At 47.6% G+C, this 21743-nt stretch overlaps 7 protein-coding genes across 7 annotated transcripts; 2 read left to right on the top strand and 5 right to left on the bottom strand.

The window, feature by feature from the left end:
- Window positions 1-4107: 4107 nt before the first annotated feature.
- Window positions 4108-7168, bottom strand: pldA (uncharacterized protein; the record flags this gene model as incomplete). The annotated part of the gene is made up of 8 exons (XM_056876757.1): window positions 4108-4145; window positions 4207-4755; window positions 4855-5315; window positions 5391-5651; window positions 5699-6320; window positions 6371-6523; window positions 6583-6983; window positions 7045-7168. Coding segments are annotated over 8 exons (2586 nt in total), but the record flags the coding sequence as incomplete, so codon positions are not given.
- A 1050-nt stretch (window positions 7169-8218) lies between these two features.
- Window positions 8219-11218, top strand: N7487_009028 (RFX family transcription factor; the record flags this gene model as incomplete). The annotated part of the gene is made up of 5 exons (XM_056876758.1): window positions 8219-8458; window positions 8533-9235; window positions 9290-9607; window positions 9660-10155; window positions 10178-11218. The coding sequence occupies exons 1-5, from the start codon at window positions 8440-8442 to the stop codon at window positions 11216-11218; spliced, it is 2577 nt and encodes an 858-aa protein (XP_056728946.1). The 5' UTR covers window positions 8219-8439.
- Window positions 11219-12201: 983 nt separating this feature from the next.
- Window positions 12202-12444, bottom strand: N7487_009029 (uncharacterized protein; the record flags this gene model as incomplete). The annotated part of the gene is made up of 2 exons (XM_056876759.1): window positions 12202-12275; window positions 12315-12444. The coding sequence occupies 2 exons, from the start codon at window positions 12442-12444 to the stop codon at window positions 12202-12204; spliced, it is 204 nt and encodes a 67-aa protein (XP_056728947.1).
- Window positions 12445-12507: 63 nt separating this feature from the next.
- On the bottom strand, window positions 12508-15057 carry N7487_009030 (sulfatase domain protein; the record flags this gene model as incomplete). Its single annotated transcript, XM_056876760.1, has 2 exons — window positions 12508-14845; window positions 14969-15057. The coding sequence occupies 2 exons, from the start codon at window positions 15055-15057 to the stop codon at window positions 12508-12510; spliced, it is 2427 nt and encodes an 808-aa protein (XP_056728948.1).
- Window positions 15058-15936: 879 nt separating this feature from the next.
- On the top strand, window positions 15937-17136 carry N7487_009031 (uncharacterized protein; the record flags this gene model as incomplete). Its single annotated transcript, XM_056876761.1, has 1 exon — window positions 15937-17136. One exon carries the CDS (start codon window positions 15937-15939, stop codon window positions 17134-17136), a length of 1200 nt encoding a protein of 399 aa, XP_056728949.1.
- Window positions 17137-19304: 2168 nt separating this feature from the next.
- On the bottom strand, window positions 19305-20545 carry N7487_009032 (uncharacterized protein; the record flags this gene model as incomplete). Its single annotated transcript, XM_056876762.1, has 4 exons — window positions 19305-19492; window positions 19557-19935; window positions 19992-20100; window positions 20223-20545. 4 exons carry the CDS (start codon window positions 20543-20545, stop codon window positions 19305-19307), a joined length of 999 nt encoding a protein of 332 aa, XP_056728950.1.
- Window positions 20546-20837: 292 nt separating this feature from the next.
- Window positions 20838-21428, bottom strand: N7487_009033 (uncharacterized protein; the record flags this gene model as incomplete). Its single annotated transcript, XM_056876763.1, has 1 exon — window positions 20838-21428. The coding sequence occupies one exon, from the start codon at window positions 21426-21428 to the stop codon at window positions 20838-20840; it is 591 nt and encodes a 196-aa protein (XP_056728951.1).
- Between the last annotated feature and the right edge of the window lie 315 nt (window positions 21429-21743).

Consider the following 21743-nt stretch of genomic DNA (forward strand, 5'->3'; position numbering starts at 1 on the left):
GTCTACAGCATGGAGACGTCACCCCTTTCTCAGTTCTTCGGAATGATTGGCCTTGTGGTTGTGGAAGTGGTGTAAGAGGCGATCTCGAACATAAAGTAATTTGAATAGCAAACAATAATCTACACATTTGACATTTCCCTCTTCGATGATGCAAGCAAACTTCCCGGTACTGCGTACTCCGTAGGTAGAGACAGTAGACATCTAGCAGTGCCGAGGATTTCCTTTCTAACGATATCGATTTTCTTGTCATGTTGAATTCATTTCCGTCGCACCGATGCGGTTGACCGTGAATGATTCTGGAAGCCGGTTTGTGATTTGGTCATGGTCTGGTGATCGTCGAGCCCAGAGTGTGTCCATCACGAGAGTCGGGGGATCTACGGAGTACTCCGTAGACGCTTCCAATATGGGGGTGTCGGTGTGCAGGTTTCCATTGATCGACCGTGAGACAGTTGGAGCTGAGTTCCCACCTTTTTCCCAATGTTCTAGGTCACTTGGCGTGATCAATTGGTTCCTAGAGTCGCTAAGTATAGCCATCTCATCTCCCGAACAGATCTCGATCGGCTATGGCTGGGCCGGTTTGGAATCTTCAGGTGACACAGATGGACCTAAGGTCAACTCAAGCATTCCTTGCAAACCCCTCGGAAATGTAGTCTTTTTCCGTTGAATCCCTGTCCATGCCCCTTTGGTATAGTTTGAATACCCCTTTTAGGTTGATAGTTGCAGAGAGGACTCGACCCTACGTAGGGAGAAACCTACCGTTGTGTCACCCTCACCCCAATTGGGCTTTGCTCTCGGTGCTTTTTGGTACTCTGTACTCACCTCATACTCTTGTACTCTTGTACTCTTGTACAATGAGAAAAAGAACTGGAACTGCCCCATCCAGTCGCTGGAGAAAGGGCTTGGCTAGACTGTGGTAGAATTGTCAAACAAACATGTGGATTTACGGATGTGACAGAGATCACCCTAAACGAAAGACTCAAACAATTCCATTTTCTGTAGTTTTTGATTTTCTTTCTTTTCTTTTTTGGTGGATTTTCTTTTTTGATTTTCAGGGCCTTGCGGCTATTCAATAAGCAATTGGGCCATGCAAGCGCCAAACCGGCACTAATGCCGGGGGGTATATCCCAACTGAATTTGTCACTTGATGTGACCAGCTGAGAGGTAAATAGTTGAATTGGTTGCAATTGTTCTCAAACTGAAACTGAAACTGAAATAGCTGAAATCTGAAATAGTACAAATGACCAGAGGAGCATTATGTGGATCTCTCTCTTCGGTCTAAGCGTCTGGCGAAGTTGATGTATCAAAAGTTGATATTGGGACTTTCAGGGGGGGGAGGTTTTCTTCCAAAGGAATAAGGAAAATGTATACAAAAGAGGATATAATAAATATATACCATAGGATACAGGATATATGAGGATATTATGCTTCATTCCGTGGATCATATACATGGTAACGGGATATCCTACTACGTATACTCCGTACTCCGTGCGGAGTACTTCGTATATAATTATTATAATATGCACTCGATCGGAACCGGGTTACTGGGATGCAAAGGTCCGATCGAAAGAGAAAAATAAGAAACAAAAAGTACTATACTCCACCGTTAACTACATCGAAACCTCCGAATCTCAGTTTAATCCAGCTCGTCGGGACAGGACATGTCTCGGGTCCTATATTCAGCTCCACTTCTCATTCTAGTCGGGTTATAGGATTATACCTATCACTTTAGTCCTATTTCTGGGATTTCCTGGGACTTCTTAACCTCCAATTAAGTTAATTTCCTATCTTCCCCCCCTTTAATATTCCCAATCCGCTACATTAACCCAAGACTAAAATAATAAAAAAAGAAAAGAAAAAAAAAGCAATTGAAACTAATAATTTATTCGGGTCTCTTCCGGTTCCCCCCAGCTTTCTCGGAATCGTCCTCTTACGTTGAAACTTCCAATCATGTCTCTCCGATCTCCATGATCTCTATCAAAGACTCTATTGTCTCTTTGTTAGACTAGGATCAACCTAGTCTCACCAAAGTTTCTATGCAAGATACGATTTCGGTACATCTATCTATTGGGATTTCTCTCATACGTAAACACATTTCTCTTTTTATTTCTTTACTTATTCTTTTAATTCTACTTTTGTTCTTGTTTTTGGATTTGGATTTTCTTTTTCCCTTCCCTTTTTTTTTCCTTTTTCTCTCTTGAGGAATTCAAACAATCAGGTTACATGCGTCATCGGATGTGTGCATTTTTCAGTTCTTGAGTTGACTGGACTGGCTGTATCTACAATTCCCTTCTCACCGTTGTCTTCAGAGGAGAAGTATATAATGATTGAGTTGCCCGGGTTTTCGAGTCTCATCTTCACTTCATCTTCTCGATTGACTTTCAAGGTTCCCTTTGCAAACTTGCTCTCCAAACCCTTTTCACTCCATTCTCCTTCTTCCTATATCCTATTGGTTTCCTTAATCCAAGTACTTGGAACCCTTCTCCGCTTCTCCAAGTGATCGACACCAGCTTCCAGTCCCTCGGGTTTGGTTTAATATGTGAGTCTCGGGAGTGGTGAACATTAAAGGAACCACATCCTAACTATAAAATAGCTCTTCTTTTCCCAAGTCAATTGATCAAAATGGCCAACCAATGCTCCGGTCACGTCTTCGCCATTGTCCAGGCTACCAATGGCAACATTCTGACTTGGCGCTGCTCCGACTGTAACTCGGGACCCTTTGTGGCCATTTGGCGCTGCAAGATTTGTGGTCATTGTCGGTGCAATGCTTGCCACACCAATAAGGGATAGATGGAAGCACGGTAAGATCCCTTGTGAACTCTATGGTTTGAGATTCGCTCCTTGCAAAAGGCTAACTTCCTCATAGAGACCTCTGCATTTGCTTTCTCGCATTTACAGAACTGATCTACCCTGATCTACCCTGCATGAACCCTGTGCAAGGGTACTTCCCACCCAACCCCTTGGGGCTGGGTTTTCCTTTTCACTTTCTTCGTGGCCTCGTTTGGCGTGTGTTTATGCATTTTGATGTGTTCCAAAAAGTCCCCAAAAGTTTTTGATGCACTGCATCTCGCATCCGGAGGAGTTATACTTAGACCTTTCTTTTTTTTTTTTTTCTTTCTCTATTGTTTTTTTACTCTGTTTTATCCTGCCAATTTGTATTCTACGGTTTCTCAATCTAGATTTCCTGAGGGAAAAATGTGACATTATTTGACATAATTTGACAATCTTGCCCAGGTGACATTCTATTTTATGGACTGTTATATCAAGTCGTTTATGCTACAATTATGCACCCCACCTAACATGGCCACCCTCCCGCATCCTGGGGGAGACTGTGTTGGGCTAGTTACAGCATGTACTATGTAGTGAACCCTATCTGAATGTACATATGTAGGGCTCTGATCTTCCCCCCCCCAATCCTACTAAAAAGTCATGCTCAAAGTGTCGGTCTCGGTCTCGGTCTCGGTTCAGCTACGCCTCAGGTGAAAATTCCAAAAAGAGAGAGAGAATATATTCCGTACTAAAGGTGATAAAAGTGATAAAAGTGATAAAAGTACCCCGTACTTCGTATTCCCTACTCAAATTACTACAAGTACCAAAAGTACCTAAAGTACCTAATATTCATTGCCAAGAATCAAGCTAGTCCATTCCTTTTCTGAGGAATCTTTTTCCGATCGCCATTTAAATGACAATGAGATGTATCTCTTTTGGCGGAAGTGCGGTTCAGCGAACCCGAAGCAAAAAAGCAAAGGTACGGAGTAGTCCCGGAAGATCCCAAATAATCCCAAATACAATAAGAATAAAAATAAAAATAAATAAAGTGGAAATAGAGGATTCCCAGGGGGTTGGGACAACTCTATTCTTTCTCCACTACGGACCTTGGGGAGATTTGGTTTTTGCAAAAGTACCGTCTGTTTAGGGCTTCTGAAGGTCTTGGAGGGGATGTACGAACTGTGTACTCCGTTATCGGACATGTTTCCCTACGTTACATTGCTTCATCTTTCTTTTTATTGTACGGAGTACGGAGTAGAGACTAATGGATATAATTTGCATTTATTCCTTAATACTAAAATAAGAACAGATCGGATTATGTGAACAGGGCAAATATGCGGATCTCCCCCACCCCTTCAGTAGACTTAGGTGTAGATACTCTATCGAGCAATTAGTAACCTCGTAAATATAGCAAAAATAAGAAACCCCAATCAATCTCACCTCTGTAATCTGATTCACAGCCAACCCAGGCTCCGCCATTTCAGCGTCGCGCAGGAAATCCAATGGCAACCAAACCAGGTGACCCTTGATGAGATCCAGCTTCTCGCGCACATCCTTGGCCGGCATGAACGGATCGAACAGATGTCCTTCCTTGTGGGTGCCCCGTGGACGGAAATTGTCATAGTCCTCAAAAGTCTTGATATGATCGTCAGGGTCCGCCCGGAACAGCATCCGATACGTCTCGGTGTTCCCGGTCGCCTGTGATGTCCAGGTGTTCCAGACCCCATCGCTGAGTGGATCCATCACGAACTCGTTCTCCGGCCCCTCATCGATCTTGTTAAGAGACTCATCGGGTGGCTGCGCGTTCGGGTCACCCGTGCCGTCGTATTCTTGCGCCCGCAGTAGGCCAAGGTGTTCCCGCCACAGTTGCCGCCGGAGCGTTGCGGCCAATCGGGATGCGCGGTACGGCTGTCCGTTCATTTGACTGTCGATTAAGTCTTGGTCTTCCATTACGATGGCCAGTTCACTATCGTGCGAGCCAAGCTGGGACTGTGGGGAGCATTTAATATCAGCTGATGATACAGACCAGAAAAATAGAACTCAATGCGTCACATGTGACGAGGGATGAGGCGCTGGTGGTCTACTTACCCGATCGTTGATGTTGGCGCTGCCGCAAATGATCGTGCGATCGTCGACGATACACACCTTGCCGTGCACGTACAGCTCCTCCTGGACGAAGTTGGCCTTTTCGGCCTCTGGGTCACCCTCCCAGGTCTCGTCGGCCATCTTACCTCCGTTCAACATACTACAATGCGAGACTGAATCCTTGCTGTGGAAACCATCGTCGGCCTTTCTCTGCTCGACCTTGTCTTGGAAATTCTGGAGCTTGCGCAGAGTTTCTTGCTTCGCACTTTGATCGGCTGCATAGTCCTTCTCGTTATCGTCGCCATCTTTACCCACTGCTGGGTGCACACTTTCACTCATGATAGTCTCTGCGATACCGCGTTGGATATCCTGGTATGTGACACCGGCCTGCTTCTCGAGCTCCTCGAGAACGGGCGTTTTGTTGATTCGATCGTAAGCGCGTAAGGCGAACACGAAGACGTGTTCTGAATGAGCTCGTTAGACATGCAACTGAAACCGAAGAAAAAAAAAAAAAAAAAAAGACCAAACAGAAAACTTACCTCTTGGGTCGATACCCTCTTTCTCGATCTGTCCAAAGATCGAGTGCTCGCCGCGACAAATCGACTTGTATTGGTAGTCCATGATCGCTCGAGTACCCAACGCAGCATTGTCACGCAAATCGCCAGCAAATCCAGGAATTGCGGGGATGACAATGATAACCCTGAACTTACGGCCCTCTTTGCCTGCGCGCACGCAAGCCTCGACGATCGCTCGGCCGATCGTGTTGAAAATCGGGCGCTGTTGATCACCAGTGGCAGTGACTATGAAGGTTAGCGAAGTACCCCGCGAGAAGAGGATGCGGACATACTGAAGAACTGGTTCTCAATGTACACATAGTGTTGGGCATTGCGGATGGTCTCGCAGTACGCGTTTTGGATACTGTGCTCGTTCAGAATGCCGCTGCTCCAGTCATCACTGCTACGCACGATTTGAGCGCGCACTGTGCCCACGTTGCCACGAGGCTTGGTCGATAGGGGTGTCAGTGGGTGTTGGATGTAGTCTCCGCAAGGATACTTGGGTCGCTGCACGGCGATGATATCTTCGTCTTCGCCTGTGCGGCCCTCCATTAGCAGCCAGTCGACATCGTGGCTGCGCTTGTATTTATCGCGCTTGATGAAATTCCAGCGCAAGACAAAGTGTTCGGCAATGTCATACACACAGTCACCCTGCAAGCCCATGGCCACGTCGTGCCAGGGCATGCGGCCAAAGTCGACTTTGCTTACTTCGTTACTTTGCCAGTCCTCTACGCTCTGGAAGTCCATGATCCGGTTGTTGTTGAAATCTTGTCCCGGGAAAATGTCATCCCGCAAACCTGTTGGGTGGACATCAGCCAGTGGGTGTTGGTTTGCATCCCATCGTCCGAAACAAAGGTCAATGCCTCCGATGAAGCCCACATTGTAATCAATGACGATGAATTTCTCGTGGTGCGCCTTTTTTTGATTGTTAATTCAGTCCCGACTAATGGATCTCATGCACGTACCCAGTAAAGAGTCATATCAGCTGCGTTCTCAAAGATATTGTGGTCGGGGTGGCGCATCACTCGAATATTGCCGTAGCCAGGAGTTCCCTCGGGGCAAAGGTTGCGCAAGGCATGTTTAGTGTGTGCGGAATTACAGGTGAGGGCTTGGTTGACCTATAGTATAGATGGATTAGTCTAGTTCTTTCCCTGACAACAGTAGGATAATTGCCAACCTCTTTGTAGACAATGACATAAATTTTGACGCCTGCTTCCGCGCGTCGCTTCAGGACCTGATCCAACCGCCATTCCTGGTGTTCGACGGGAGGGCGGCGCAAGAAGAGTTCCGGTGAGAGCCACCAGTCGGCGATGTAGATAGTCTCAGTGGCTTTCTCCAGAGCCACAGAGACTGCCCACATGTAGTCCTTAGCATCGACATACCACTTGACGCGATTGCCATCGTGGATGGGTGCAAAAGACTTGAAGCGGTGTGAGTCTGCGATCTCGGAGCGCTTACGGTCTGTCGCTTGTTCGTGCTCCTCGTCATGGCGATGGTTTGGGTTTATGATGTTAAAGAACTTGCCAACTTTGGCCTTTAAATGTGTAGCTTCAGCTTTGACATCGTGGATATGGGTGTCTTGGTCAATTACATTAGTTTTTTAATTTTGATAAAATGTGAGAGATCTCGGTTTGCCAACCTTTGAATGACCCCTCTAGCTGATCAATTCCTTGTTCAAACTTCTCCTTGAATTTCTTCATGATTGGGGTCTTTGGGGGGTCGAGTTGGAGAAAATGGGGGGATGTTTGGAAGGGAGGGGGAGGGGCTGGACATAATATTTCCTTAAATAAGTGACATCACAGCCCTACCTTTACCTACAAAAAAGTAGACTACGCCATCTGATTTGTCTCTTTAAATGCCAAGGAAAATGTTTCAAATGCCGATCCAAATCGATGTACTATGCTTGTACGGAGTAGGGTATGGTTGTATGGGTTCCTAATTTTGTAGGCCGCGTGGACCTTTACCTACTATTTCCGTGGTTCCTAATGTCGGACCACTCGCTTCTTTCTTGGCAAATGCATAAATTTCATATTAAAGTACTTGTTTATGTAAAAAGGACAGGGAAATTCGTGAGATCCATGGGTATAGTAGTAAATACTACAGAGTAGTCTGGGTAGTGTCGATCATGTAGAATGTTTATACGTTTGTAGTGGAGATAGATATATACATCGTACCTGAGCAGCATTCAAAGAAATACAAAGAGGGTGGTCAGTGGTACCTTGGATGTAATGCCTCTTACACCATATCAAACCAACTACATCACACATATACAAAGTATATCCACGTCCACTCCGTTGGGTTGTATATAAAGGTGCTGTGTGTTGTGAGTGTCGGTCCCAATGATGTAATTGTATCCCCCAAAGGTCCAAAATGGGGATTGCAAGGGTTCCGATGCACCCACCTCAAGAGTATTTTGTTGACATATGGGTAGGATAGCTATAAGAAGAAATAACTGCCTGATATATGTTGTCCAAGGTGTTTTATTATTTTGGTCCTCCAGGGTCTATATAAAGCCCTATACAAGGTAGTGTTGACACAGATCACGTGATATATGACCCCATTCGAGCTCTAGTTCGGAACATAGACACATGAAATACTGTAACTTGTAAACAACACTGAGTATATTTATAATATAATATTTATCTTCCTTGTCCTTAATAAACCCCAAGTCCATGTTAAAACGTGAATCATTCCTCTGCTCATTGTTAAAAAAGAGTTGTTTTTGTTTGGGAATGCTGACCGCAAGCACGTGACTGGATGGGAAAAACAACGTTGTCAGAGGAACGGGCCCTTTTCTGTTTATCCTCCCTCGACTCACACAACACGGCTAGCCTTTCAGAGCCCAAGGCTCGCGACAAGTCGTCACTTTTTGGTTAATGTTCTTGGATTGTTTTGGATTACCTATTTTGTTTGTCGGGTGTGCCTGCCTAATTTTGGATTTGAATGGTCTTGTGAACGTTGCGAAGCGAGACAAACGACTGGCCATCGCCCTGGTTACCGGCTCCTCCACTTACTAACTCAAACGCAGCAGAGCATGATGCCGCCAGAACTCGGTAAGTGCAGTACAGCACTAAAAAAAAGTATCCTTTGCGGGTCATTTGGTTCCTCATGCTAACGTGCTTGCAAGCCCGAGCTCACTCCCAGGGCAGTGTAGTGTCCCAGACAACACAGATTGCTCCTCAAAGCCGGCCAGGTACTGCAGACCCTGTGCGAGCACGCTCCGAGGCCCTTTCAAGGGCTAGCCGTCGTCCTCGGTCCAGAGGATCAACAGCAAGCATCCACTCGAGTACCACCCAGCAAACCCAAGACCAGCACCTCGACGGGTTCCCACAGTTTATGCCATCGCAAGTCGGAACGGGCCAGCATATGTTCAACAACCCGGAGGACATGCTAATGCGATTTGGGCATCAGCTTTCACACCATAACGGCGGACCGCTGGATCAATCAATGCAAGAGACCCATACCGGGATGTCTCGAGCCGAAGACTTTCCAAATCACCCAATGCAGGGTCACCCGCTTTCCCACCACTCTGTACAGGCCGAAATGCCAAGTGGCTTGCCTAATGTATCTGCCCCTCAATACCAGCCACTGTATGACAGTGGTGTTGAGAACCATCTTCCGGACCATATCGTGGAGGACCAAGAGATCTCAGAGCCAGGCGCTAAAAAGAAAAGAGGAGCTAGCTCGACTGTGGCAAATGACAACGAGTTGCGGAAGCTGCTTCGCCAGTATGAGGGATGGAATCTCAAGCAAATGGCGGCTGAAGTTATGAAGAATGAGGGCGCCGGGGGCAAAGCTGAGAAAGTGAAGCAGGTCTTCGCGATGATCTGGTAAGACATATTGCCACAAATGCCCTGCAACAATTCGTCTAACTGGGTGCACAGGCTGAGGGAAAATTGTCGCAAGAGCAGTGGTTCAGTACGCCGTGACCGGGTCTATTGCTGCTATGCAGAGAACTGTGGAACAGAGCGCGTCTCAGTACTGAACCCTGCATCATTCGGAAAGTTGGTTCGCATCATCTTCCCCAATGTACAGACCCGGCGTCTTGGAGTTCGAGGCGAGTCCAAGTATCACTACGTCGATTTGTCGGTCATTGAGGAAAAGCAACAAAAGCTTGCGCCTCTCAATCCACAAATTGCTCATCATTCAAATGGCCCTGCTTCTATGCCCTCCAGGGCTGCCAGTGCGATGCGCTCGAGAAGGTGAGATATAACTGACATCAGTCTTCGTTTGCTCTCACTAACAAATGACTAGTGCTAGCGTACAGCAACCGACTGCTGACACTGCCATATTCCCATCTCCCACTACTTCCTTCGCTCCTCGCTTCCCGAACAATGCCTCTCCTACCGACTGCAATTGCCAAGGCCACACCCCATCTGGGCCAGATGCAACGATCACTCGCGAGAATGTAGCCCAGCAGGCTGGGAAAATGATACACCAGATGCTTCAGTTCCCGATGGATGAGACCACCTTGGTTGATAACGATACCCTTCAACTTCCCGATATCCGTGCCTACTTACCTGCAAACACCGACTTGAAAGTTGCTGCAGCCCTTGCGGCCCTATATCGTTCCCATTGTATTTCGGTCATCGACAGCTTCCGATATTGCAAGGAAAGAAATCTTATGAAATATTTCTCTGCTTTCCATGGAACATTGACTGTTCCCGTTCAAAAGTTGTTGACCCATCCCAACCTTGCTTCCTGGATCAAGGAATGTGATTGGATGATGTATCAGAAGATGATTGCGTTTGTGGCGCCCCCTAACAACCCAGGTGGTTCCTAAGCCGGTCTTGGACGCTTTTAACTCTATCTCTCAACGGCTTTGCGGTCACATCGCCGAGACCTTTAAGACTCAACCAACTCATGTCTCTTTAGCACGCTTGATACCCGCGCATATCTTTTGCAATCTCCTCAAGCACATGCTTGATGTGAATCAGGCTGCCAATGCCGCTGCCGCCTGGCTTTGCCACCCGGATAACCGAAACCAAATGTGGACCGACTTCAAAACGATGGTCAATCCTAGAGATATGATGACCAAGGCGAACATTCCAACCTGTGCTGAGCTAGCGACGGAGCAAATTCTCAAGCATGACATCCGTGCGCTCTTAACTCCACTGACTGATGCCGACCCCTCCACAAGCTTGCTTTTCTTCACCCAACCTGATACCCCCGATTCAGTTGAGGCTCACAAGTTCCCTGTGGAAAGTGCTCCCGGAGACGAGTACAACTTCCCTGACAAATGGGTTCAGTTCATTCTCAACATCCCCGCCGCTTTTGCCAATCACCGCACGCAATGTGTCATTGAAAAAGTTGATGCCTTATGGGATAGCGTGTTGCACCGACTTACCCTGGCTGGCGCACCAAGCTTTAGTGCCTGGTGGATGACCAAAGTCTTCTTCCACGAAATGATGGTATGGCAAGCAGAGAAGGGTGGGTTCATGCGCAACACCCCCGGATCCCTGCAAAGTGCGACGTTTGGCTCCGAATCAGTCGGCCACTTTCAGATGAAACATGCATCTGTTTCCGAGACATCCCCTTTTGACCCATCAAATGAATCCGACGTCAAATTCAACCCGAATCCTCCTGTGACTCACAATAGCCATCCAAGCCACCCTCCCAGTCAGCACCCGGACTTCAAACACCCTCCCGGTGAGAAGCGACTCTCTCTTCAGGATCAGGGCTTCCAAGGTCATAACAATGACGACAGCGCAATTGATCTTGAGGATGATACGATGTTGCTGGCAGTTGGTAAATACGGTGACATGATGGTCTCCGATCCCGCAGATGCCGAAGGTGATGTCGTCGTCATCTAGTCTAATTTTTGATTTCTGTTCATGAGTTGGAGTTGGATATCCCTTGTTTCTCTGGAGGCTTCTCTGTTGGTTGTGGATGGCGTTCCCACGATTTTCCTTTGTTTCTTTTTTTTCCATCTCCTTTGTTTGCATGAAGCGATGTGACATGAGCAATGAGGCTCTCGAGTCTTCCTTGCATCCCCGGCACGCCGGGTGTTTTCTTTCGAACCTACAGCATTTAATCGGCGTGGCGGAAATCAGTACTGACTTGGTTCTTGCTTCTCCTTTTCCTGTTTGTTTACTTTCGGGTCTCCCGTCGAGCCCCTCTGTACATATTCCTTATGGAAGTACCTTGATCATTGACGCAATACTTTAATGTGCATGAATAACTGTTGCCACCCACATTTATTTCTGTGACCTTTTTAGCTTGATTGTATTCGCTCATGGTTCTCCAAATCCATGTGCAGTAGAGACTAATCATATACCGTTGAATTTCTACAACCATACGAGTATTGGAGGTATGTAATTGCTTGGAGAGGTGACCTACTGTTATATCAATAATCTCCCCAAACCATCTAAAAGCGAGGAGTTCGGGATGTAAGGCTGGAGGATAATAATAGCCCTAAAAAAAAAAAAAAAAACGATATTTTCGGAGATCTTTTGAGAGGTACCCAGGTAGGTTCCAAGGTTGTTCAATAATCATAGACCGCGGAGACATCTTTAAGTCAATAGAAGGTTAAAAACCTATCTGATGAACCATCGATTCCTTTACACGTGTAGTCACTAACCTAAGTAAGGGTAGTTTACAATACTTTAGATACATGTAGGGAGTATCCCCGAGACACCCGTGGACCTACGCAGGTTGAAAAGACCATCAATGTGAGAGAGAACCAAGGGTGATATTTGCAATAATAGAACAAAAAAGATATCCAGTTATGATCAAGTACAGGTGTTCGCGATAAATAGGATGGATATATAAACAAGTACACGAAGAAGAATCGCTTCTACTCCGGACGACATGCCAGATTTGTCGGGAGCCCACGCTCTGAGACACACGGTGTCTCATTCTCGAGGCTGACTTTGAACCAAACGATCAACATAAGGCTTCAAGATGGACCCGGCGAAGCTATGCTAGGCTTGCTCCCGACCTCCATGTTCCAGGACCAATACTGGCGGATCCCGCCATAGCGGGCATTGTCGCAAACCCAGAGTGCCCATCCCAAGTAGACACTTGGTAGATGAGGCATGCAAGTATTAAGATGGATGAGATATAAATAAAGATTCGCGTCCAAGTCGGTTCATGAGAAGGCTTAGCTTTTGTCTTCTTTGGCCTCTTCTGTGGCCTTTGGGGAGTATCTCCATCGGTCCCAGTTCTCCAGAACCCACCAGTTGGTGATATAGGATGCGTTGTAGAGCCAGTCGAGAACTGCCTCATCATGGTACTCCTTGTCAACCGCGGCTGCTAGATCGGCCAGGCTGAAGCGCTCGATCGGGTTCAGCTCGTTCGGGTCCTTGGAAACATCGGAGAAGCGCCACTCCACGTCATTGACGAGCGGAATCACTAGGCGGAACTCGGGCCGGGCGGCCGACCGAACAGATAGCCATGAACCACCGGTGTTCATGACGGTGAAATGCCAGGCTTCGCGTCCGTCCTGCTGGACGATCTGTGGTCGGATCAGGGATTGACCTTCGTACAGCGAGCGAATATCGCGGGCAGAGCGTGTGCTATCCTGGCTGAGGGATGCCGACTCGATCAACAAGTCGATGATGGTGGGGACGATCTGGGTGCTGATGACTGGGGTGTCGATCTGGACGGGAGGAAGCAGAGGGTGTGCAATCACAATGGGGACCTTGAAGCTGCCGACGTGAGGGTTGTCATAGGGGGTGATACCTCCGTCGTTGGGGAGGGAAAGGCCGTGATCTCCAGCCATGACGAACAAGGTCTCATTGGCAACTCCTTTCTCCTCCAGGATATCGATGAGCTCCGAGAGCCAATCATCCACATAACCAACCGAGTTCAGGTATCGATTCATATCATTGTTGGTACCGGATTTTGAGCCCATCATATCTTCATAGGCGTCGTTCGGAACTCCCCACGGATGGTGAGTGGTACTGGTGAGGTGGCTGAGGAAGAGACGCTGGTGGTCACGTTCCGCATCATCGATGGCATCACGGATGTACTCTCGAAGTTCCAATTCGGGGTAGCCATAGTAGTTGATCTCGGAACTGGTCACAGGATAATGCTTGGCCTCGGGCTTGATGATGGTCTCCTTGGTCTGCTTGTCACGGAATCCCAGGTGGGGAGTCAATTTGTTCTGGTTGTCGTACATTTCGGTGACAGACATCATAAAGGTCGAATGCCACGGCCATTTGGTAAAGTCATCAGTCTCGCTGGTGATATCGGGTTGCTGGCTGAGCATGTCGAAGACGTGGGGCAGACATGGCTGGTAGATGTGGTGCTCGAATTCGCGGTTAAAATCGGCGACCATTGGGGTCACACCACAGAAACTTCCCGTCAAACTCTTGAGAGTATAGGTGGAGGAGGTGATGGCATCCTTGGCACTGATGCCACCATACGCTTTGCGGCCGTGGAAACGGGCATCGTCGTGCTCAAATCCAGTGGGGAAGTTGGTCAAAAGCTCGGCAGTCCGGGTGAGGTTGGCCAGGCGGTCTACCACCTCTGGGGGAATCGTCTTGTCCTTCCATGTTTCCGCGATGCGCTTGTACATGAAACTGTCCTTTTGCAATGGGAAGATATCGGCACGTGCACTCTCGAGCTTCAAGAAAACGACATGCTTGATCTTAACATCGCCGCTAGCCAATGCGTTATGAATCTCCTCCAGCACGGGCTTGTCGAGGTTGGAGATGTGCAATGGGTCATTCTGGGGGTTGTAGTGAAGGGCCAGGGGGTCGGATTGATCCCAGTCCTCGAAACCGGCGATCGGTTCCTTGGACATCCAGCTCCAGCGGGGCGCTGGGCCCAATGAAGTGGCCTGCTCCAAATACTCGAAACGGGCCGGTGTGCCCGTGGTATCGACGGGGGAGTGACGCTCGGCGCCCTCAATGACCGTAGTCAAGGGCAGGGTGGTGGACATGTACATATAAACGGGGTCCCACGGTCGCATAAACCGGAGGAAGAGGAAGAGACTGAACAATCCCAGGATGAGGGCTCGCTGGGGGACGCCATCGGTGACTCGCTTGGACTCCGGGAGGCGGTTGGGTAGTTGAGCGGTATTCAAGAGATGATCCCCCTCTTCATTATCACTAAGATCATCATTGTCATCCATAGAGATTTGTTCGTAGATTCGAGGGTCGGGAAGGTCGGCTGGGGATTTGGATGGGCTGAAACGCTGGACCAAGGGCTGGACCAAGGGCTCCACGTGCGGTCGCACACGAGCAAACAGCCACCGAATAGGCCAGGCCCAGACATGCAGGATTCCTCCGGTGATTGCATGAATGGAATGGGCAGCGAACAAAGAAATTGTGAGAAGGATGCCCTCGACAATCAAAAACCCGGTCAAACCGGTGAGCAGGGTATGAATGGCAGCGGCATCACCATTGAAGGATTTGGCTTGGCGCCAGTGGATCTCGGCACCGGTGAAGACATAAAAGGAGGTATTGGCAGCAGCCATGAACGAGACGATTAAACTGTAGCATGATTTATTAGTATATCAGATCAATTGATTTTTTCTCATTCCGATCAATTAAAATTCCGGTGATAAAACCCTCCAAGTGGAAGGTGGAAAAAGAAAAGGGCACGTGGTCACTTACCTAGAGGGGATAACCAAGATCGCAAGCAGAGCGGCTCCCGGTCGCCACGCGACCTTCTGAGCAAGAATGCGAAACAGCAACAGAATCATCACATCTTGAAAAAAGAAGGTAAGACCCCATAAGAATAGTCGGGGAAGAGGTAGAGAATTGATATGAGCATAAAGATGAAGCAATTTGGCCGTGAATAACGAAAGAAAGGCCAAAGTGAAAAAAATAACGACGGGAAAAGTCCCAAACGGCATCCAGGGTCTCACCAGGTGAGAGACGAACCCGCCGGATGCCGTGGCTTAAATAAGCATGGACAGCGTGAACGACTTTCATGATATATAGAGAGATATATATATATGATGAAATGAATGGAACTGTTATATATATATCTCAATATATATACTTCACACCCCCGGACATTTAAAGAGAAGAAGAAGAAGAGGTAGAGAAGGAGAAGGCCCCTAAGGGTCTCTCTATGCCAAGGATGGTCCACCTGGTGGGATTTAGGTGGAGACGACTAGGTACTGGAGTACTACTGGAGTACTACCTAGGTAATCATTTACCGTGTCTTACTATTCTTTTTTTTTTCATGTTTTATGTTTTATGGATGTACGGAGTATATTATCCATGGATGAGATATAGTTAAGACTATGATTGGATTGAAGATCTACACCCGTACATATATGTAACTCCATAAATACGAACCTGTCACTTACATGTACTCTGTAGATATTTTCTAAGATGGTTAAAGATAGTTAAGATGGTTAACTTGAGATCAAATAGCCCCCAAACTTACACAAACTTAACCCCCTCCTATGTTGTAAGGCCCCCCCTCTCCAAGCCCCCCAAAGCCCAAGGCCCCTCTCCCCCCCAAAAAAAGCCCAGCCAAGAAAAAAAAAAGTGGTCCCCGCTCTCCGGAAAAATAAAAATAAATCAAGTTTCTCCTCTTCCTCCCCCGTGGTCGCATACCCCCCCCCATCATGTTAGGGAGCTTATTCGGTTGGATTTCGCTCTTATTTGAGCCACTGGCCTTTCAAGTTCCTCTGATTGAGCCTCAACCCAGACTCAAGGCAGAAAATGGTATAAGCGTTCCTGTACAGGGTCCCTGGCAAGAGATCATTACCGGTCATTATGCGATCCCTCCCGTATTGAAAATTCATGACCGGAATAGTGTCGTCAAATGGAGTTGGCAACGAGAAGATGTCACTCAACCCCTACCGCCTCTGATTCAAAGTGGTTTATATAGCGGGTTCAACGATGCGACCGATATGAAGTGGATGCGAGGTGGTAAAAGCGTCGCTGCTGTCTACAGTGCTCTCATCGTCGTCATCAACCATACCCCCGACCAACCCTCCACCGATAAGAAAATCACCTTCGCCGTCAACAGAGCGAATGATGTCCTACACAATGCCCATACCATTGAGCCGTTGCCCGGTGATCGCCTTGCGGTTGGAACCACTGGACAGCGACCCTGGGACGGGATTTTGGTCTACAACATGAGTGAGGCACTCCCCCTCGTGGATGAACCTCCCGTATTGCAACGGGTCGAAGGGCTCCGGGCCATCCACGCGTTGATCTGGGATGAGCAGGGCCAGATGTTGTGGGCGACCGGCACCGATGCCGCTGCCGATGGTTCCGATCCCGTGCCGGCTTACGGCGTCATTCAGGGATACCCCTTCGATGCCGAGACGGGTCTCCTCAGCGTGGATGAAGCCTATCGATTCCGATTCCCCGAGTATTACGATATCGACGTCGAATGGGGTCACGGATACAGCTGGTGGGCCGGCCCCCATGATCTCGTCCCCGTCCCCAATGAACGAGTCCTCCTTGTCTCCAACGATATCGGTCTCCACGCCTTCGATATCGATCAAATGAAATTCACCGCCGAATACGATGAAGTCGTCGAGAAATATATGCCTGGTTTCGAGGTTACCACCAACGATCGTCACGGCATTAGCCGTCAGGGAGAATACGTGGAGTTGCCGCAGTCGGACCTCAAGGGTTTCAGTCTCGCCCCCGATGGAAGCTTTCTCTACACCCAGTCTCTATGGCGGCTCTTCCGAGGGAACTATACCAGTCTCGTGGTCGATGGCGTGCGCCATCAAATCATGAAAGGGAATGAAATCTATCGGTCGCGATGGTTCGGCGACATCGATGGCTGGCCCAAACCAAAGACATAAATGTTTCTTGAAGAACCAAGTTCAGTTGTTCAGTTGTACAGCACGCCCTGATGGGGCCCCATACCTAAATCTCGATAATGAAGGCTCAACCTATGGCACAGCTTCGCCAGCTTGTGCCCATCACCTCGGGTTTGATTTCTCACGCTACCTCCCAAACGCGCCAACCCAAGTCGATGTATTTCCTTTTGATCTTCCCTTTTTATCTTCCCTTTCCATTAGAATAGAGTTGTTGCCGACGGGAAAGGCGTCTAGTTACTTTTGCTTTGTGCTACAATATGTGAATACCCGGCATCAGATATACATAATGTACATATGTACCTACATCATACATAGGTACCGAATCTGTCCGTTTCAGGAAAGTTCCATTCAAAACCCCCGTACTCCGTACTCGGTACTCGTAATTTAAAACAAGCTCCGTATTCGTATTTCGTAAAATTTCTTCCGCCATGGCCCCCTATGTTGTAGTCCCCCTAGTCAGCCCTAGAGCGTGACGCACGCAAAATCTCCACCAGAATGGCATCCTTGTCTGATAACAGATTTGTTGTCAATTCCCCATAGGTCGATATGCCCATGGCCCCCTGTTTTTAATGTTGCAGCCTCGGTTCCTTCGGATAAGGCCATTAACACGAGGGTACGATATTGTACCGAGTACGAAGTACAAAGTACTGGTTTAGAATTCAATACCTGGCCTCTTTCAAAAATAGGATCCTTTGGAATTCTAAATTCATCCATGGAGGAACATAATGGGAAGAAGCTTTGAGGCCCACTCTGCAACAAGCGATGTCGATCGTAACGCCTTAAGGGGCTACGCACAACGAAGTATGTAACACGAGGACCGTTTCCCTCTTTGGACAGTTCCAGTTCGTCGCGTGCCTTATTACGGGAATTGGACAAGAATACTGTAACGCTTCGTTAAAATGGATCCCGCCAAGACTACTCCGTACCAATTAGGCTAGTGTCCCTCTATATTACAAACTTCGGTTTAATTCTTTTTTATCTTACCGCCCACGTGACGTTCTTATTCTATTGAGTTAATCTTTTATCCCGCCTTCTGGCTTAAAGTTCTGCCGGTTTAGGACTCCCGAGAACCCCAAAATAAGATTATATAATACAAAGCCCAGACCTTACATAATCCAAAATGCCAAGGCCTCTCTTTTGTAAACCTTGGTAATTTCGAAGGATTTGTTCTCCGCCGATCTTTCCATTTTAATGAGGTGCGACTGTAGCAGATATGTAGTCATCGCTCGCCACTGCCAAGATTAAGACTAGGAATGGTCTGAATGGAGTAAAATTGAGACAAGAACTAAAATTCGGTTATCAATTGAATTAATTCAACAAGAATAGTAGGCCACTTAGGCGGCCTTCTAAGGTTGTCTGTCATGTCTTTTCCAATGGATGTCTGCTTAGGTGTATACAAAGGCGGTAAAAAAAAAGCACATGTTGGACTTTGTGCACGAGACTTTTCTATCTATAACCTTTGACTATTGCGACATAATACCGATACTGATGTGACAGATACTCACGTGGCTGGAAAAATAGGGGAATTTGCTTCATTTCTTGAAATTATGACCTAAAAGCATATCCTGCCTCATCTCACAACGAAAGCCACGAGGAAATATCAAGTGAAGTGCAACTCCAACCAAGCAAGCTCGAAGCGAAGCTGCTGAATATCTCATATCAAAGAAAGCAAACACGAATCGTTCCAGATCAGCCAACCCCTAACAAAGCTCACGTATCAACGAGACCTTGTCGCTCCATGAATGGTGGGATCTCGGCTATCATCGCTGCATACGAGTAGACTGTGCTTTGCGAAGGTTCGTTTCCGTAAGCGATATGGCTGAGGGCCATCTTTTCGTGTGTTGGAGAACCGGTCCATGTGACTTCTGGCCTGTGTTTGCCCGGCCAAGCCCAATCGAGTGCTCGGAGCGACGACTATCCCACATAAGCTACTCGATCCTCCAACTAATCACTTTGATATTCTGTACTTACCTCTCCCATTTCAGTCATCATGTCGGTAGCAACGTATGAATGTAGCTTGTCTCCGACACGCACTGGAATATGTAAGCAGACTGATAACTGATATTCCATTTCGGGTGGCGTTGCTCACCTTTCTCAGATGCACCTTGCTCTTTCTCGGATTGTTCGGAGTCATCCTCTTCATACTCATCCTATTCATAGTCATCTCCTTTGTGGTCATCTTCCATAATCACTGGAACAACATTAATGTATATACCAAGGGATTTGAAAACAGAGTACAACACAAGGTCGGCACCCTTGAGTGCCCTTGGAAGTAGCATTGGAGCCTCATCGGATGTATGAGGGTAAGCGTGAGAATAATAGAACCCGAAAGCACCGCCTAGGGAGAGTTAGCTTGGTAATTCTCTGCTCAAATGACAAATGACTGGATATAGCAAACACACCGTTTTTCATAAAGCCTGGCTCCATGACAAGTTCTCGCAAGAAGCTATGCAGGGACAAGCTCCTTGGATCAAGAATCAAGCTTGGTGGAATCGATCCCCCTACTGGCTCGGTTACGTAGAGGTTGTATGTCAAGGTAATGCGCTCGCCCTCCGTGACCGTTTCGATCTCGTGCCCGCAGTCACTATAGAATACTGCACATTGAATTGCAGATGCACTCTGGTGACTCCAGTCAAACACAACCTGTTTTCCCTCGTTCTGAACGATCAAGTTGCCGCCTTGGAAAGGAGCGGGTAAGCAAACAACCAGCGAGCCGATCTGGCTCTGGGATCGCGGTGTGTCAACATGCTGCCGGGAATGGCCAGATGGTCCCGAATAAACCTATCGTTAACAGGCACATTAATATTTACTGCAGAAGAGGTGTTTGATTAACATACATTCAGGTTGTATAACTCGGCGCTCAGTTTCCGGAAGGGTAGAGAGTTCTGGGACAGTGTGTTGAAGTTTGGAAGGAGAATTTGCTCCACATTTGAAGCATTCCGAAGTCTGATGGATGAAAGCTGGTAAAGAAATGACGGGGCTCCAGCTTCCGAGATTTGCGGTATCGAGGATCAATAACATCCTCCTGTCCCCTGCCAAAGCTTGCAGGATCGCAACCCACCACCAACCGATGCAAATTATCGGATGCAGATTTGGAGTCAGCGTTCGAATAAAGAGGTAGAGTTAACACTCGCGAGATATTGTCATCATCTGTATACCAGCAAATTCTCACTGGCGGCGACACTGAGATGGGCTGGGAGGATGTGGGGCCAGCTACGGCTTTTGTATCAATGGGGATAATTCCTCCACAGACAAATGATGCAGATGCCTTTTTTCCGACGACGAATGCCTCCAGCTGATGGAAAACTTCTTCAAATGCAAGGCTTGTCAACGACAGGGCTGTAGACTGGGTGCCTTCCTTCCCAGAGACGGAGCCGATGGAGGATGCCATAGTTGAAGATGGGAAATGCTAGGTAGAAAGAAGAGAGGTGGAGGTGGAAGAGGAGAAGGAGGACGAGGAAGAGGACGAGGAAGAGGACGAGGAAGAGGAAGAGGAAGAGGAAGAAAGATGGGGAGGGGGAGAGAGAGGGAACAAGGAAGGTGCAGACAAAGTTGGAACCCACAGCTGACAGTTTGTCAAATGTATGTGTGTAAAATTCGTCTACAAAAACTACCATTACCACGTACTACCATAATCTGACAGCAACATGACGTGCAATAGGACAAGTTGTCCCTGATACCTATTAAACCCCAACAACAGAGCTCAGAATTTCAACTGTTGCCTCCGTCACCGACTTGTTCATAGTTCGAGCAGTCCATCCTGATAGCAGTACTAACTCAAGGAAACGAATGTCGTGAGATACGAGAATCTCCAATACCTTCTCGCCCGATTTTCCTGGTCGAAGCTTGGCTAACCTTTTACCAGTAGCATCCTGCAAGTCCATATTCCTCCCCGTCAACATGTCAAGTTTCCATTTCAATTGACCTGTGACAGGTGACTCGAGAGTGAAGCTGCCTGACAATTCGTTTAGTCGCATCTGTATTGGCTGGCTGTAGAATGCTAGGTATATTTTGGAAGACAGGCTTGGAAGTCGTGCATCACCGATGAAGTCCCATGGACCCTCACCCCAGCCTCGAAATACTACCACATTGGGAGCACTGTATTTTGATGTAATCGAGTACATAGGCGGTGCCTCTGCCGGGTACTCTGAAGGGTGAACCAGAGTCGTTGTCGAGTCCCATGGCGCAGGTCGTAGCGAGAATGAGACAGAAGACTGTCTATTTGAAGGTTTGGTATTGGTAGACAAGGCAGAAAACAGCCCCATGTGGTTCATTGTTGCAAGGAGCACTTGATGTCGGGCTCTGAGATAGGAGACGATGAAAAGACCAGGTGAAAATTGAGGTTCAAGACTGTGGAAGAGTAGCTGTAGTTTTTTTTTTTATAGTTAGATTTCCATTGTTTTATACCCCTTGAGGTAATATTTGAAGTTGTAATGATTGCCAGACTATGCATCTTAATCTATGGCTATCTTTTTCTATTTCCCAATCGGGAATGATCGTGCGCTGCATTACGGGTGGACTGCCCAGGTGCCCATGTATGCTTACATATGTACAAAGTACCTAGGTAGTATGGCTATAACATACTATGA

The sequence above is a fragment of the Penicillium crustosum genome (assembly GCF_028827405.1).
Source record: "Penicillium crustosum strain IBT 35664 chromosome Unknown utg000003l_segment0_segment0, whole genome shotgun sequence".
Lineage (NCBI taxonomy): Eukaryota > Fungi > Ascomycota > Eurotiomycetes > Eurotiales > Aspergillaceae > Penicillium > Penicillium crustosum.